At 38.7% G+C, this 17758-nt stretch overlaps 2 protein-coding genes across 9 annotated transcripts in view; both read right to left on the reverse strand.

The window, feature by feature from the left end:
* On the reverse strand, positions 1-10379 carry phf8 (PHD finger protein 8). The gene is made up of 22 exons (XM_020634268.3): positions 10086-10379; positions 9169-9470; positions 8571-8656; positions 8349-8475; positions 7852-8012; positions 7547-7688; positions 7175-7361; positions 6886-7048; positions 6697-6784; positions 6087-6193; positions 5894-5985; positions 5539-5628; positions 5138-5419; positions 4953-5035; positions 4693-4862; positions 4353-4438; positions 3771-3892; positions 3108-3439; positions 2896-2991; positions 2698-2807; positions 2223-2583; positions 1-1673 (listed from the first exon to the last, which is right to left on the reverse strand). Exons 2-22 carry the CDS (start codon positions 9264-9266, stop codon positions 1585-1587), a joined length of 3072 nt encoding a protein of 1023 aa, XP_020489924.1. The 5' UTR covers positions 9267-9470; positions 10086-10379; the 3' UTR covers positions 1-1584.
* Positions 10380-14583: 4204 nt separating this feature from the next.
* The window catches only part of wnk3 (WNK lysine deficient protein kinase 3), a 36005-nt gene continuing 32830 nt past the window's right edge, over positions 14584-17758 (reverse strand). For 7 of the 8 annotated variants that reach the window (XM_065961222.1, XM_065961227.1, XM_065961223.1 and 4 more), the window contains one exon: positions 14584-17717. In XM_065961222.1, the coding sequence (XP_065817294.1) occupies positions 17136-17717 (582 nt within the window). In that variant the 3' untranslated portion in view covers positions 14584-17135. The remainder of the gene's footprint in view (positions 17718-17758) is intronic. The other variant, XM_065961225.1, reaches the window with a different exon arrangement.

Consider the following 17758-nt stretch of genomic DNA (forward strand, 5'->3'; position numbering starts at 1 on the left):
TGTTGCCAAAGGTATATTTTATCTGCTCCAGGCTGTATTTAAACATATCATGTTTAAAACACACAGTACACACCAACACAAGAGTGATAATCAACATTAATCAATATAAAACTAAATGGATAAAATAAAACAAGGACATTTTTTTTTACAGAACACTGCCACTATTACATGGACAAGACAACATGACAAACTATGCATAACAATTACTGCGTACAAATATAAAAAATGAACTATTTCAGATATTTTCCAAATACAGTAATGTATCATTTACAAGTTATTTTAAGAAATATTTCAAAGTTTTTGAAATATAAAAGAACTTACAACATATATTTACACATCAGTTATTATCCTGCACCTTCACAATGTTGCCACATGGTTAAATCTACACTTCTGACAAATTGTTATTACTAGTACATTCTGTGGTAAGAAAGCATATCTCTAGATCCGTCCTACGAATACTGCCAACACTTGGGGCACAAATTATGGCAACTTGCAGTAATCTATTCACTTCATCCAAATACTTCCTGCTTTCTATGTAACTATATAAATTACAAATATTACAAATATTTACAAAGACAACTTAAATTGTAAAAAACGTGACAAAGTAATGGCTGGAACTTTTATACAGATAGTAAGAAATTGACACAAAATAAAGTAGGGACATAAGATGAGGTGGTAAAAAACATTCTAGGTTAAACATGCTGAAATATGGCAAAGTGCTGCCTAGTTAAATAAATATGTTCGGAAATAAATATAATCATGTGATGGTACTCTTGGCATCAGCTGAGTGCTTTCTTTTTCTGGTGTTGCTACAGAATAAGATGGGAAATGAGTCACAAACCATCTCCAATTCCTAAAAAAGTAATGCATACATGTGGCATACTGCCAGATGAGTACATGTGAACAAACACTTTTTGCAAAACATTTTATTGTGTGTAAGGACGTTGCCCTGTTATTATCATACAACACAATAATGTGTCTATGAGGTACAAGACTAAACTCAAATCTAATGCTACTTGACTGTGTGTGTGTGTGTGTGTGGGGGGGGGACTATGAAGACAACTTTTTACCTGCCTACAGATTGTGTTGTTTTACTTTCCCTTTAAAAAAAAAAATCAACTTTCTTTTTGCAAAAATAGAGCCACTGAAAAAAAGCCTTAACAAAAGAAACAATAAGAATGTATTTATTTATTATTCTAGTGAAATCAATGTCCACCTGTTTTTAAATGAAACATATCCCATGCCATACAACATATCAGATTTTGTAATTTGATGTATGTGATCTCTAGTTATTTTCCAGATTAAATGTGCAATTGAACACATTATGGTTAATTAATTCACCAAAATGTGTAATTTTAAAACAACACGTTTCAACACAAAGGTGTTCCAAAATAGGCCATTGATCTGGCTTGCAGGGTTATTTGTGTAGGACAAGTTACCATGAGGTTCAATAACAGGTAAGAACAATAAACAAATTAATCCAGAGTACAAATATATAATTCACTATCTCTATTTCCTTAAGATTACCTTCTGCAAAGACTTTCTTTAATTCCAATTTAAAGCCAGCCCCATGTCCAACATCTCTCACAAGAGAAGCTTGCCATTGCGGTGAATCTTCAAAATTTTTCCAAGTCTCTGTTTTGCAGTTGCAAGTCCTTTCTTTGGACGTTTCCCTGGATTCAAGTGAAAAATTAAAGAGCATTAGAAAACTTGCAGTCACTAGGATAAAAAAAAAGGTGCTGTTAATGCTTTAAGTCAATAATCAGTTTTCAAAGAGCGGTCTGATTCAGTTGGGTTCAGTATGCACTTATTGGTGGTTACACTATCAAAACTTTGGTTGTACCAAAATAACCAATCTGCAATATCCTACTTTTTTGCTTTCCATCTGTAGACCGTAAATATTTATGGTCAAATCCTTAGTGATGTCATAAAACTGTTAATGCAAGGGCTTTGGAAGGCACAACATCCTCCATTTCTGCTTGACGTCCTCCATTGTTAACTTTGTCACGTTCTTCTTCTCCTTTTGAATTTTGACGGCCACACTGTGTTGTGCTGCTATGATGTGATGTTATTACGCAGCTAACACAGCTACAGCCATCAGGCTTACACTCAACCTACCAAGTAAGGTTTGGCTGTGGAAACGCAAGTAAGATCAGAGTTTACCGTACCAAACTGAACTGAACCAAACCGAACCGCTTCGTGGATACAGAGGTCATGCTTACCTTGAACAACTCCTGTTGTGGCTTGGCTGGCTATACCTGCAGGGGATACACTGGAGTGAGAGCTGCTGTTCTGTGGGGAGAGTGAAGTGCGGCGTGAAGTGAGGAATACCCCAGGGGCCATGGCTCCACTGCCCCTAGGGCCCCCCGGACCAAAAGGCCCTGGCCCTGCTGTGTACTCATGGTCCAACAGACTAGCAGAGTAGTAATCCATTCTTCTGTCTGGGCTGAAGTCTGCTGCACTCTCTGGAGCAGGTGGTGGTGAGGGTGGGGCTGGCTCAGTCTGAACAGGGGAAGGAGGGACTACAGGAGCAGGGGGACGCTGCTTTTTTGTGTATTTTCTTTTAGCAGGCTTTTGCTGCTCCTAGATCATAGCCAGGAAAAACAAGACAGGAGTGATTGTCTTTAAAACAAACATGCTCCTACTTCACAATATTCACCAGGCAAATATTTCAAAGAGGCTTGTTTCCCAACTCACCTGTTGTGCCAACTTGGCAGCAGCTGCTGCAAGACCAGTTTCTACTGACGCTACTCTGGCTCCCTCCCTGGCTGGACGATCCTGTTTGGGAAGGGTGGGCATCACCCTGGCTGTAAATGAAAAGAAAACATCAAGGGATCAACCACCAACCAAAAATTCAAATCTGATCTGTCTAGCTGCTGTGTTTTATCCAGGTACCTTTTGGGCTCCAAGGTGTGTCATCCCAGTTTTTCTTTCTCTTCATCTTGGCCTTGTTCGCATGATCCTCCTCATCGGACTCCAGGGATGGGTAAACTGAAAAAATCATTTTATAACCATAGTTTAGTATTAGTTTAATCAATTAAAGCTCTTAAAAGTAATTTGATTGATTTGTACAGCAGCAAGAATGAGTCATTGAGTGTATTGCTCACCATAGTCTGAATCCTTAAAACAGGTTCCCAGAGTCTCTTGCTCATCTGGGCTATCATCGTCGCTAAGGTGACGGGCTGGCCGTTTAATAGGCCGTTTTCCAGGTCGCTGGATGACGGGTTTCTTCTCAGTACTGGTGGTCTTTTTGACCCCTCCAGTGACCCATACAGCCCTGCCACCCTTTTCCTTGACTTTCCCTAATCCCTCTGTCAAGCCTCCAGAAATTGATAAAGGAGAGGAGGACGAAGAAGATGAGGATGAGGAGGGAGGGTTGGCCATGGACAGCATACCCTGAATTGCATCCCGGGTACTGGGAGAAGCCGGCGCTTCCTCACTGATAGAAAAACAGAGTTGAACATTGACTCACCATTTTAAAAATAACCTGTACAAAGCGTCAGCTCAGAACTATTACAAGTATGTGAAATATGCCTGTTTAAAAGGTTAATGCATTCTTGCAACTACAGAGGGAGACATTTGTTCCCTAGTCTGTCCAAGCATCAGAAGTGTGTTTCAAATCCATAGCTTCAAACATTATGAAATCCAAATAAAATGTTGTATCTGAACACAAAAGTAGACTCCAAAGTAAATACCAAAACAGACTCTTCCTACATTTCAGTGTTAAATAAACACAACAGCATAATTACTGATGATCAAAGATATCTCACCTGAGTGTTGCTGAGTCCAACCCAGCTACTTGTTTGCTGGCCTTCAACAAATCAAGAATTCCCCCTGCACCACCCTTCACTCCATGAGCAGCAAGTGCCTCTTCATCCGTGGTGTAATCCTCCTGAATTCACATGCACGAATATGCTATCGTTACCAATGAACAGGTGAGGTATTGAATGATATATAACAGGTTACAACAAACAAACTGGTGGGAAGAGGAGTATCTGGTACATTAACAGTCTACTGTTAAAAACAGATGATTAATACAGCAGGATTTGATTACAAATAAAAAAACGACTGATTCCACTACAAAGAAGGAAATGTTTCTACAGTAAAAAGGGTAAAGCTCTGTAAATGTTTAAACAGGTTATTATTAGTGAAAGAACATGAATTACTGTTAGTCCATTACTGACAAGCTTTTTTTTTTACTGTTCTGTTGGGTATAGTAACAAACTGCAGTAAGGTCAATTCTTTTAAGATCTTTGACATCTTCCTTACATCTAAAACTGACTACTGCAGTTTATGCTGGCATATTTAATAGGTGAAAAACAAACAGACTTTTGCACAGAGTATAATCTTACCTCAATGTCAAAGTCGACCTCTCCAGGCTCCCTGATACGATAGGGGTCAGAGCAGGGTTTGGCTCTGGGCAGCTTCCGTGGAAGACCTGATGGCAAATTTGAAGACAAGATACAGCAACAAGATGGTTTTGAATCCACACTATTAAACTGTATTAGGTACGATCTTTAGTTCACAATTCAAGCATTCAGATGTGTCTGCTCCTCATATATACTTCAGTGAGCCGCCCACGTAAATTCTATATGTGTCAACTTTTCAGGTCAATACATTTAAAAATGTTCGATAAATCCTGAAGAATTAAATCCCTGAGACATAATATTTTTATTTAAAGTCAATTCTTACCACTTAGTTTTTTTTTCTTATTAGTTCCAGTGGGCTTGCGCCTTGGAGGAGGAGTCTCATCAATCTGCAGCTCATCCTCGGACTCCAAGTCAGACAGACTGGATCCCTCCATGGCAAGATGTTTGTACTTTCCAACACTTCCTGCTCCATTTCTGCTGCCATCCTTTTTACTAAAATCAGATTATCGGTAGGTAAGAAATCTTTGATAGGTTCTATAGAGCACAAAAATAAAGGGAAGAAAGAAAATCTGCAAAGCTTACCCTTGGATTTTCCCATTGGTCAGGACAAGTTTCAGTTTGCTTTTATTAAGCTTCCCTTCAAACTCCTCTAAAGGCAGCTCCAACTAGTGGGACAAATTGGAATTGCAAGCAAAGATGAAGATAAAAGATTTAAAAAAGGTGGATAAGCATTGCTACTTTTACACAAATGACTGCACACAATGTACCTTGTTCTTGTTCTTTGATTTTCCAGGCTGAAATTTTTTAAGTGTATGTTTGGTGTGGATTTCAATGAGATCTAGTTCGCCTGGTTCAGCCTTAAGCAGTCCCTTCTGGTTCTTCTTCTTGGTTCCAGGGGGCCCAAGACCCCCTATGACCTCCTTAGGCTTGGGTCCCTTCTTTTTCCCAGGGGGGCGTCCTGAATTCTGTGAGGGGGTCAAGGGAGCTTTGGAGAGTGGTGAGCCAGGAAACTGGGGCCCAGTGCGGCCGATGTTTTGCTGAAAGATGTCCTATTAAAAAGTGAAAGTGATATTTGCTTGTAAAAAAGAAACATGAATAGTAATATTTCCGTATGGCCATATAAAACATTTAAACAAAGCTAACACATGATTACACTTTGTAATATTACCTCAACCAGACGAATCTCCTTGGCCAGGTCCTTCACTAATGTCTGAGTATTGATGCTTTCTGGAATTTCCACTTCATGCTCTCCTAAAGCCTGAGTGTGGGGAGAAAAGATCAATCATCTCAAATTATATATTTTTAATAATTTTGATATGTGCTTTAGCCCTTTTAAAATGTAATACTTTGGGGTACTGATTTTCATAAAACAATGATTGATGTAGTAATAACAATTTGGTGTTGCACCTCTGCTCTGTTTGTTGGACTTTTCATCCTGTATAAACTAAGTTATGATGCAATAAAGAGGGTAAACTAATACATGCAAAGGTTGATTTAAAGTAACTGAATACCATTTGTCCTACCTCTTTACGGGTCCAGCCACGGAAGGCATTATTCAGGGCCTTAGCTCCATGGACCAGGTATGTGGCAGGGTGTCTGCGGTTTTCTCTTAGACCTACAAGAAAGAATAGCAAATTGAAAACACTAACTTCTGTCCACTCCAATTGTTGCATAAGACAAAACCATAATATTCCAACCATCGTTGAACTCTCGTACCTCTAAAGGTGTCCAGGAGATGCTTTCCAACATACCAGCACACTGTCTCAAAGTTAGGAAACCTGAACAAGTCTGCTGTGCTTAACCTCTTCTCTATTTCATATGCCCTATAAAAGACAACAAAGCAAAGGAAAAGTTAGACATACATGACAACACATATAGAAATGACCTTTGCAGAGATGTGATAAATAGAACTAGCCATCTTTGACTTGATGACCCTAAGAAATGTAAGCCTAGGGAATAAATGACAATAATTCAGCAACTAAGATTTTCTTTGGCAGATTTATGTTTGAGTTTCCACAGTAGCTCAAAGGTTATGAAAATGTGAAAAATAAAAAAATGGCCAGGGTAAGGAGTCGATGGCATTGGGACATAACACCACAGACATTTGTCTGTCTCTGAAGAAGCAATGACTTTCCACAGTTGTGTCTGTAACAGGTCAATTTGAAGCTTTTAGCATTCAACTTCAGTAAAACAAACAATTAGTAGGTGTAAAATGTTGTCTTAATTTCACACCCTTCTATCTCGCTCAGAAGTTCTTCCCTTTTGTCATTTAAATCACAAAGAGGTACAGTAGCATTACTTTAGTTATTGTCCTAATAAAACTAACCGCAGCTGCATGTCAATGTTGAGACTGTGTAAGAAGTTTCCTCCAAATGCCAGACAATCCACTGGAGTCAGCACAGAATGAATCCACCCTGGTAGACAAAAAATAAATGACGAGGGATTCAAAGATGTATTAGTTTGATTGTTTCAACTCTAAAAACCATTTATTTTTAACAAAACATGTACAGCTTACCTGTTGGTATAAACAAGGTGTTCCCTTGTTTGACAGAGCATCTGTAACACATATCAACCTGGTCTCCAAAGAACATTTCATTCTGGTTCGATGAGGAACTCCACCGCTCAAAAAGCGCCAGGTTAGCTTGGGTTGGGGAAATTAGGTAGAAGATCTTCTCACCCTAAATAGAAAGAGAGATCAAATTCTTATTAGAAAATGTCAATTCTAGAATAAAGAAAGAAAATTTGATTGTGATTTGAGTTTAAAGGAAACTTCAATATCATGAATGAAAAGAAAATCCTCTTACTCTCAGGACATGGTACCATACTGAGGTGCCTCCAAAGTCAATGTGAAAGTCTGTGTAGCTGTCCTTCACGCCCATTAGGCAGTACTTCTGCACATTGGGGCGTTCAAATACGGACTCTTCAGGCCAAAGGTTTTCCACCCATGACAGTTTCCTCACAATCTTTGGAGTTTCCACCAAGTTTGAAAGCCTAAAAAAATCCCACAGTTGTCCTTCATATTTAAAATACCAGATAATAACACCACAACCTCCCTTGACCAATAGAGTCATTTCCTTTGTAGAGATCACCTGAATCTGACGCAATACTGACAGGCAACATATGAAAAAAAGACACTGCATCAGAGTGTCAAGCTGAAGAGTCAAAAAGCGCAGTACCTGGTCTCAGAAAACTCCAGGCTGATAACATTGAGCACTCGGTCTCTGTTGGGGCTGTTGTAGTATTCAACAAAGTCTCCCAGCCGCATCTTCATATCACTTTGGCGAGACACATCAATAACATCAATCTCTTTGTCTGAACCTGGATTTAGACAAAAAATGTAAAAGTTTGAGAAAAGCGTTGATGACTTATTCGTCATGTCCTACACAACAAAGAAGATACACTGCAAGTTCCACAACACATATTTATTGTCTTTAAGAATGGTCAAGTAAGATTGTTTCAACCAAAATGTGTCAAAACTTACCAATATAGTGCTCCACATCATTGACGCCAAATGATGCAGGAGGGAGGGTCATGCCAAGGCCATCTCGCCTCAACACCATGACGGGAACACTGAAGGAATGCTCTTCCAGAAACTCAACTGTCAGTTGGGCCCCAGATGGCTTTAGCAAGACTTCATCCGCACTGTCGTATAAGAGCAAACAGACACATACATGAGTTTTGCTTTGTGATTACAGACAGAAAAAATTAACATGATTTACAATTAAGTTACAGTAAGAGATAGGCTCTCCAAAAAATCCAAGAACAGAAACACATACCGATAATACTAAAAAATGCTGTATTCATAATAAAGTAATGCCAGTACAATATCAAATCAACAATACGACAATACAAAGCAACCAGTTACAAGAACAAAGTTTATGATATACACTTTACCAAGTACTTAATTCAATGGAAATCAGAGTTTAATATTCTTAGATTTAAAAAATGTGTCTTTTAATGATTATGGGAGAGAATTACTTTGGGAAGGTGCGGCTCCGTAGCTCCCTTACAAACTGTACGCTGCCGGTTTTGACAGGCCGACTTGGATCTCTTGCTCCAGCAGCAGCACCATCTGTCTGCTTACTGCCTCCGCGGCGTTTGCGCACTGAGGAAAGCAAAGGCAGAACCCGGAAAGTGTAAAACTCAAGCAACAAGATCAAAACAAGTTATAAAAGGGATACTTAACAAATGGTTACTTACTAACAGATGGCCCATGTGTGACCTGACAGTTTGGGCAGTGATAAAGGTCAATTTCAGCGGCTTTGTCCTCTTCTACTCCAACACAGCTACACAGTAAGATTAAGATTAACTTTATTGATCCCACAAGGGGAAATTCTGTTTTTACACTCTGTAGTCATGCAACACACACATAGGCTGAAATATACACACATGCACAAACAGGATCCTATGGACATGCACTAATGGAGAGATGTCAGAGTGCAGGCAGGCGGGTTTGGTGCCTTGCTCAAGGGCACCTCTGCAGTGCTCAGGAGGCGATCTGGCACCTCTCCAGCTACCAGACCAACTTCCATATTTGGTTCGGGACTTGAACCGGCGACCCTCCGGTTCCCAACCTAAGTCCCTACAAACTGAGCTACTGCCGCCCCATAAACATACTTGTATCACAATATGCACAAAAGTCAGCTAAGCTGCTGTGATATTATGTATACAGTATATATCTCACAGGAACCATGCAACAGAGACGACTGATTTAAGCATTCTTTAAATTCAATTTGCATAAAAGCATTAAATACAGACAAAAAGCACGATCAATGATCCAAGACAGAAAATAACTTACCTTCCATGAAACCAGTCTTGACAGATGTCACACTCTATCATGAAGCGTGTCACATCGTACGGCAGGCGACACAAGCAGTACACTGGCACTGATGCCATATTGAGAATGTGTTTTTTTCTGAACTAACTTTCAGTGATGGATGTCAAGATGTTAAAAAAAAAAAAAAAAAATCAAGTGACAAAATACTAAAGGCTTGATTAACTCAGTAGTAATGTCAATCTAATTATTTAACTGAACTGTTTAGTCTATCACTGCACTTGTAGATTCCTGACACACATGTCCGCCGGGATTCACTTTGAAGCCTGTAGAAAAGTGGAAGAAAAAACAAATGTTGATGGTTTCCCGTTTGGCACGAAAAGTATCGACAAGTAGATGATGTTAGTACCCGGGAACCTGTCGCTGAAACATGCTCACAATATCAGTCAAAGAGCTAACTAACTAAAACGAACATAGTCGTTTAGTATCATCACAAATATAATATAATTGACACGATACACCATATATAATATTATCACAACAAATAATTGCAGAGTCAAAAAAAAACCTTACCGTTATATGCTTACAATACTTTTTGGTCATAAATATGTCCTGTTTTTTTATTTATTTTTTTACAGTAAGCAGAAAGCGAACTATCAGGTCATAACATTAGCTCGCTGTTTGTAAACATGCTATACTCGTGAATGTTGCATTGCTAGCAAAACACTTACTCGTTTAGCGAGTGTGCTAACGTTAGCCACGTTAGCTAAATAAGCAAAGGAGATGTAAAGTTTAACTTCCACATGAAACACTTCCTGCATTTTGTTTTTGTTTTAGCCCTTTAAATAAAGTACACGTATATCCGTTACAGCTTACTAATTTTAGTCACACTAACAAATATGGTTCGCTTGCAAAATTGATATATAGCGCTAGGTACTCACCGACATCTTGCTGCGGTAGGCCAAGCATCCAAACGCCGCTGTGATCCCTACGCAAGCTCGCTGGTAGCTGCGGCCTTATTATGCAACGTAAATTAAAGAGAATTTGTTGTGCCACATTTTTTGTTTATAAAAAAAACTATGTTGTGCCCGGATACATAGGCCAGGCCTTGAATTTCACACTGGACCAGAAAAAAATAAACCTGAAGAGAACTGTACGAGCACAATAACTACAAATGACGGCGTAATAAACTACATCAACGCCATTTCAAAGGCTGGTAGCGTCAGACCGTTGTTCGTCGCTTTTGTTGCTGTTGACAGAACAATAAAGTTGGAGACAGTCAAAATGCGGAGTTGCATTCAGGAAAAGAACGTTGCGGAGCGTTCTTTCGACAGCAAAGTTACAGAAATTGTTCCATTGCTCTGCAGGATCCGGGACATTTTTTATATGAGAAGTTATAGAAGTACATAAATAATCACGCAAGTATACTTTTATAAAAAATACACATTTAAGGCAAGTTTGGCAAGTTTATTTATAGAGCACATTTCAACAACAAGGCAATTCAAAGTGCTTCCCACAAGACATCAAAAGCATCATGACAGAGGAATAGAAAAGAAACATTAAAACAGAACATTTAAAAATCACTGAAATTATGTGAACATATTTTCAAATAAAAATAATTCAAATTAAATTAATTGAAATAAATAAAGTAAAAATATAAAAACAGCTAAAAAAGTTACAGTGCAGAGTTAAAATTTAAAATTTAATTAAAGGCAGCTGTAAACAGGTGTGTCTTCAACCTCGATTTAAAAGAGCTGAGAGTTTCAGCAGACCTGCAGTTTTCTGGGAGTTTGTTCCAGATATAAGGAGCATAGAAACTGAACGCTGCTTCTCCATATTTGGTTCTGACTCTGGGGACAGAGAGCAGACCTGTCCCAGAAGACCTGAGCAGTCTGGATGGTTTGTAATTAATCAGGAGGTCACTAATGTATTTTGGCCATAAACCTTTAAGCGCTTTATAAACCAGCAGCAGGATTTTAAAGTCTGTTCTCTGACAGACTGGGAGCCAGTGTAAGGACCTCAGAACTAGACTGATGTGATCCATTTTCTTGGTTTTTGTGAGGACTCTAGCAGCAGCATTCTGGATTGTGTTGTCTGACTGATTTTTTAGGCAGACCTGTAAAGACACTGTTGCAGTAATCAAGATGACTGAAGATAAAAGCATGGACAGGTTTTTCCAGGTCCTGCTGGGACATAAGTCCTCTAATTCTTGATGTGTTCTTCAGGTGATAGTAGGCTGATTTTGTAATTGTCTTAATGTGGCTTTTAAAATTGAGGTCTGAGTCCATCACTACGCTCAGATTTCTTGCCTGGTCTGTGGTTTTAAATCTTACTGACTGAAGCTGATTGCTGACTCTTCGCTCCTCCTTTGCTCCAAAAACAACAACCTCAGTTTTCTCTTTGTTTAGCTGGAGAAAAATTTTGCATTCACTCATTGATTTGCTCTATGCATTTACCCAGTGCTTTTATGGGACCATGGTTGCCTGGCGACATTGTAATATATATTTGTGTGTCGTCTGCGTAGTTATGATAACTTAATATACTGTTTTTTTATAATCGGAGCTGGTGGGAGCATGTAGAGGTTGAACAGAAGAGGCCCCAGGATGGAACCTTTGGGAACTCCACAAGTCATTTTTGTTTGCTCAGATTTGAAGTTACTATTGACACGAAGAAGTCCCTGTCCTTTAAGTAGGATTCAAACCACTTTAGTGCTGTGCCAGAAACTCCCACTAAGTTTTCCAGTCGGTCGAGTAATATATTTTGGTCAACTGTGTCGAACGTAGCACTGAGATCAAGTAAAACTAAGACTGAGATTCTGCCACTGTCTGTGTTTAAACAGATGTCATTAAACACTTTAACCAGAGCTGTCTCAGTGCTGGGATTTTGTCTAAAACCTGACTGGAAGACATCGAAACAGTCGCTCAACGTCAAGAAGTTATTTAACTGTTGAAAAACAGCTTTTTCTATTATTTTACTTAAAAAAGGAAAATTTGATATAGGCCTGTAATTGTTCATTATTTACTTGTCTAGATTGTTCTTTTTTAATAGTGGCTTGATGACTGCTGTTTTCAGGGCCTGTGGGAAGACACCTGAGAGAAGAGACAGGTTTACAATTTGTAACAGATCTGGAGCCATGACTTCGGAAACTTTTTTGAAAAAACCTGTTTGCAGAATATCAAGACAGCAGGAGGAGGAATTTAATTGTTGTATAATGTCCTCCAGGTTTTTAAGATTGATTTGATTAAATTGTGTCATGGGGCTTATGTTGGTTTTAAATGGACACTGCACATATCCTGATCCTGATGATGAGTTACTGACAGTTTGTCTAATTTTCTGGACTTTTTCAGTAAAGAAGGTGGAAAATGTATTACAGGCCCTGGTAAAATGAAATTCAGATGCTATTGACACAGGAGGGTTTGTTAGCCTGTCGACAGAAGCAAACAGGGCATGAGCATTATTATTGTTTCTGGTGATGATGTCAGAGAAGAAAGATTGCCTTGCATTCCTCAGTTGTGAATTATAAATGTGAAGTCTCTCTTTGTAGATGTCATAATGAATCTGGAGATTAGTTTTACGCCACCTGCGTTCAGCTTTTCGACAATCTCTTTTTCCGTTTCTTACCAGTGTCGAATTTCTCCATGGAGATTTTTTTCTTACCAGAGACAACCTTCACCTTAGTGGGAGCAATGGAATCAATAACATTTGTGATTTTAGAATTGAAGTTATCTACCAACTCACTGACTGAGCCCCAGGAAAGGGCAGCTGTGGAAGAGAAAACCTGGTTAAATATTTCACTGGTGTTTTCAGTGATACACCGTTTTGTGATCACTTTTGTTTGAATACTTTTGTACACTGACATAGTATTCTCAAATAAAACACAGGAGTGATCAGAGAGGGCAACATCTGAAACAACAACCTTGGAGATGTCCAAGCCCTTGGAAATGATTAAGTCCAGAGTGTGCCCTCTGTTGTGTGTGGGCTCTGTCACGTGCTGAGTCAGCCCAAAGCTATCAAGAGTGTGAAACAGTTCTTTAGTCCCTCTGTCCTGGGGGTTATCAACATGGATGTTAAAATCACCAATAATAATAACAAAGTCAAAGTCAATACAGATCACAGACAGCAGTTCAGTGAAATCATCGAAAAAGTTTGCACACTATTTAGGTGGCCTGTAAATATTTAGGAACATGGCTCTGGGGGTGGACTGAAGGGCCACATATTCAAAAGAAGCAACATTTCCAAAAGATTATTGTTTACATTGGAAGGAGCCATTAAACAAAACTGCAACTCCTCCTCCTCTCTTATGCACTCTGGCCTCGCTTACAAAACTGAAGTCGGGAGGGGTTGACTCGATAAGAACAGCTGCACTGTTATTTTGATCTAACCAAGTTTCAGTTAAAAACATAAAATCAAGCTTGTGCTCAATAATAAAATCATTGATTAAAAATGATTTCCCTGCCAGTGATCTAATGTTTAGTAGAGCCAGCTTTAGGGTCCTAGAAGCTTCATCTGCTAATGTTTTTGGGACAGGTTGTGGCTCAAAAGGAATGGATGTCAAGTTTGACAAGTTTGCAAAATCACATAACTGCCTTTTGTTACTTGGCAGAGTCCCCTTTATTCTTCTATTACCTATCAACACAGAGATTTTTGAACCTACTTACATGCAGGGCCACGGCTTATCCTGGAGAGAGTCATGACTGCTGATATCCTTGCAGCCTGGACCCAAAACACATCAGTTTGAACCTCTGAACGTTCTGCAATTCATCCTTATCAAGCTGAGGAGACAAAACATGACATACCCGCAGAGGGAAAGGGAGGGGGGGGGGGGGGGGGGGGGGTAAGACACAACAGTGGCATTTATCCTTGCCTTTGTTGTAATCCTAGGATTTTTACATCAGTTTTCTTTCTTTGAAAAACCACTCCGAAGTTGTATGTCTTTAGTAATGACTATGTTTAGGTGTAAGTAATACTATGTAAGCAATGTAGTCTTTCGCTATTACCTTAGACTGTAAATATTACCTAACGAAGCTATTTGAGGTAATATTTATAAAATGTTGAAAACATGTTGAACACATTTATTTAATATACTAATTTTGAAAACATAATTTTTACTTTACTTATATTAATATAGTAATCTAATTTAAATTGTATAATTCCCGGATCAGTTAGTATTGGTCATCTTAGGCCTTTGCATATACAGTTACATAAATCCTGTTGGCCTTAAATGGAGGGAAATCTTTTCAAATGTAGATAGTATGTTATGTTTGAGAAGACACAGTTCATAGTAAACTTTATTTATATAAGTCTGAATTAAAGAGATACATGAATGTTGGTGTTGTGATGAAGTCTTATGCCATTTCAAACCTTTCAATTAAGTCAATTTGGTTTGCAAGTACCCAGCTTGCTAAGCTTAAATACTAATAATAAATAATACTTGCCATGTTGTCGTTTGATGTTTGACATCATTTATTTAGATTAGTAACAAAACATAAATAAAATCAACAGTTGAATTAGTTACAATTTACAGAGGCTAAATCACCAGCAACATAGTTTATTTCTCAAGGTGTCTCTGCCAAAAATGTCCTTTTATCATTGGTTGTCATTGATGTCATTTTTGGACTCCCCAGGTTTTTGTTGCAATAAGTTTTTACATCGAATAAATCTGACCTGCAACTCTACAGTAAGGTTTACTGTATTATATATCTGCAAAGCTGTTATGGTTCAGAACTGACGTAAGATGTCAGAAATGACACAAAATATTTAAACAAATCTTAAATGACACTGGCCTCTTACGACCCAAAGAGGTACATCAAGGAAGGGGAGTCCCATGTAAAGAGGAATGAAAACCAGTGTTTTCTAGTTTCAAACAACTTGTGATTTAAAATGATAACACAATTTTACAATTTGTACAACCCCATTTCAAAATACAAAAATAATCTTTTAGATAACATTTTGGTAACACTTCAAGGACAAAGCCAGCTTCACATCATGAATCATGATCATTAAGCTGGAACTTGCGGCCAACATGTTAGTTTCAGACATGACACACAGTATCTCACATTCACTATTTGTGAACTACAACTCAGGGACAATGTGGATTTTGTTGAAAAGCAACAAATACAGAAAAAAATGTTATATCCTAGATTATTATTATGCAATTGCAGTTTCTTAACAACCATGACCTTAAGCACAAACCCTTTCTTCATTTTTTAATGTTTTTTTTAAACTGACATTAGCAGTTTTTAACAACTAGTACAACGTCCTGTATTCAGTGGCACACAATCTCTCTATAATAAAACAGAAATGCTGCTTTGACTACATGCTAGTAAATATGCCAAAAAGTGTATTCACACCGGACCATCCTACCCAAAAGTGTGTAAGGACAACTGAAATCAAATGTGCCGTACTATATCAACTGTTGATATATTACTGTGTAAAAATTGAGTAAAAAGCAATAGAATATTTTTGACTAGATTAAACCTTTTGGAGTGTGCAAAAAGCACAGTTATGGCCCACAGTTCAGCATCTGACAGATGCATACACACTGACAGCTTGTGCTCAAAGACTAAAATCTCAAAATTGAAACCAGGATTTTTAAAATTTGCTAAACAGGCATTTAAGGATTGCCCAACAATGTTGGATATCAAACTTTTAGCATTAGTATGTCTATCCTTCCTGTTTAGTTTCTCTACAAACCCAACACATGCGGGCAGAATAAACATTTTCAGTTGGGTACATTGACATCTGAGAGGCTGCTTTGAATGAAAGAAAGAGGTGCAAATTATAATGCAATATACAATTGGACTGTCACAGCTTTGTCACACAGAAAAAAATATAAACACACACTCACATAATTTCAGTTCTTTAAAGGCAACATGGGTTAACCCATAAGGTCATCCCAGATTAAAGTAATAATTGGCAGTTTTTTTCCTTTTCATCTTCATGTGCAGCATGACATCCCGAGTTGTTTTGAAAGCCTATAATACTGAAACCATATTTACTCATGACTGATGAATCATCTCAGTGGGCTTCAAATGTCGGATCCACGAATACACAGTCAAGTCAATTTAGTCATAACATAATGTAGTCTTGGGCTGAGTGTACCCACTAAAAGTAGATGACATATTTAAATGTGCCGTCATGTTATGAATTGATCTAAATGTATGTAACATCACTCGTTAAATTGGACAGTTTTTATGTTACAACGTTAAACATAAAATATAACAAATGAAGCACATGCTGATTATCATTGGGTTTGGTCAAATTGTGGTAATGACGATAGCTAGATAACTTAACCGTGCTCGACAGTGTGACTGCTGATATCTAATCTTTTCCCCAAACATCTTGTGCTGTAGGCCTTCAGTTTGAGAAGATACTGTGCAGATCATGAGAGGATCTTTACTGCATCTAGTTTTTTTTTTTTAATCCATGTGCTTCTCTAAAATATATTATGCCTTCCAGACAAATCCATACAATACATGCTGATCAATTTAGATGATCACTACTAATTGCACTTTTATAAATTGATAGTCCTTTTACTTTAAGCACTCGTAAAAATTATCAACAAAAGATCAAATATTTTGTCCTTGTTGTCTGTGCTTCGATCAGGTCCAACTGAGTTTGTCTCAAAACAAAAATGAGAACATTAATTTGTGTAAAATTACATAAAGGGATATGTACTCAGTTAATCCACAAACACTCACTCATAAATGCACACAGTCATACATTTAAGAATTTATACATCTCATCACCCAAACATGTCATGATTCAATAACCCCATCTGCTGTGTTCCATTTTTTACCCTCTTGTCTTTACGTACTAGAAACTATCTTCTCTTACATTCAGGCCCCACCTCATCCAGAAGTTCTGGAAAACATATATTCATTCAATCACAGCTCTGTCATTCATACACATAAACACTCCACATGGATCTGCTTTACGTCCTGATCCACTTTGTATTTCCATCTTGTACACCTTCATACTTTGCCTTGGTTTCATTTCTGTCCCAGAGGAAGAGTAGAGGTTGGGGTTGCTGGGTGAATTTTGGCACTGGAAGGTAGAGCAGCAGTAGAGCATGAGGAGGAAGAGGTGGAAGATGAGGTACAGGAGCTAAATGTCCCCCCAGCAGCAGCAGCAGTAGCAGTGCTATCAGTAGTTGATATGGTGCCACTGCCAGGCAGGAGAGACGCAGCTGTGGACACTGGAGATGAGGGCATTTGGGAAGGCAGCCGTGGTTGGGTTTGAGGGGGCGTGCAGGGCAGCTGGGTGACAGGATGAGTCTGTGGTTGTGACTGAGACTGTAGGGGACTCTCAATCTGAGGCTGCTGTATCTGCTGGCGAAGTGGGGTCTGCTGATAAGTCATCTGCTGGAGGGGGAGGGACTGATGGAGGTGTAAACTTTGCTGCACCGGTTGCACTTGAGCCATGGGTGTTTGTTGTGGTGGTTCCGTGGACTGCAGGTTGGACAGGCTCCCTCCACCTGTGTAATGAGAAGGGGCTACCACAGGCAAGCTGGCAGGGGTCGGGGGTACATGGGGGTTCAGTGGTGCCACAGGAAACCAACTTTGTGAAGGAACCTATATAAAATATAAAGGAAATATCATTTGAATACCTTCTT

This window comes from Labrus bergylta, chromosome 12, assembly GCF_963930695.1.
Source record: "Labrus bergylta chromosome 12, fLabBer1.1, whole genome shotgun sequence".
In the NCBI taxonomy this organism is placed as follows: domain Eukaryota; kingdom Metazoa; phylum Chordata; class Actinopteri; order Labriformes; family Labridae; genus Labrus; species Labrus bergylta.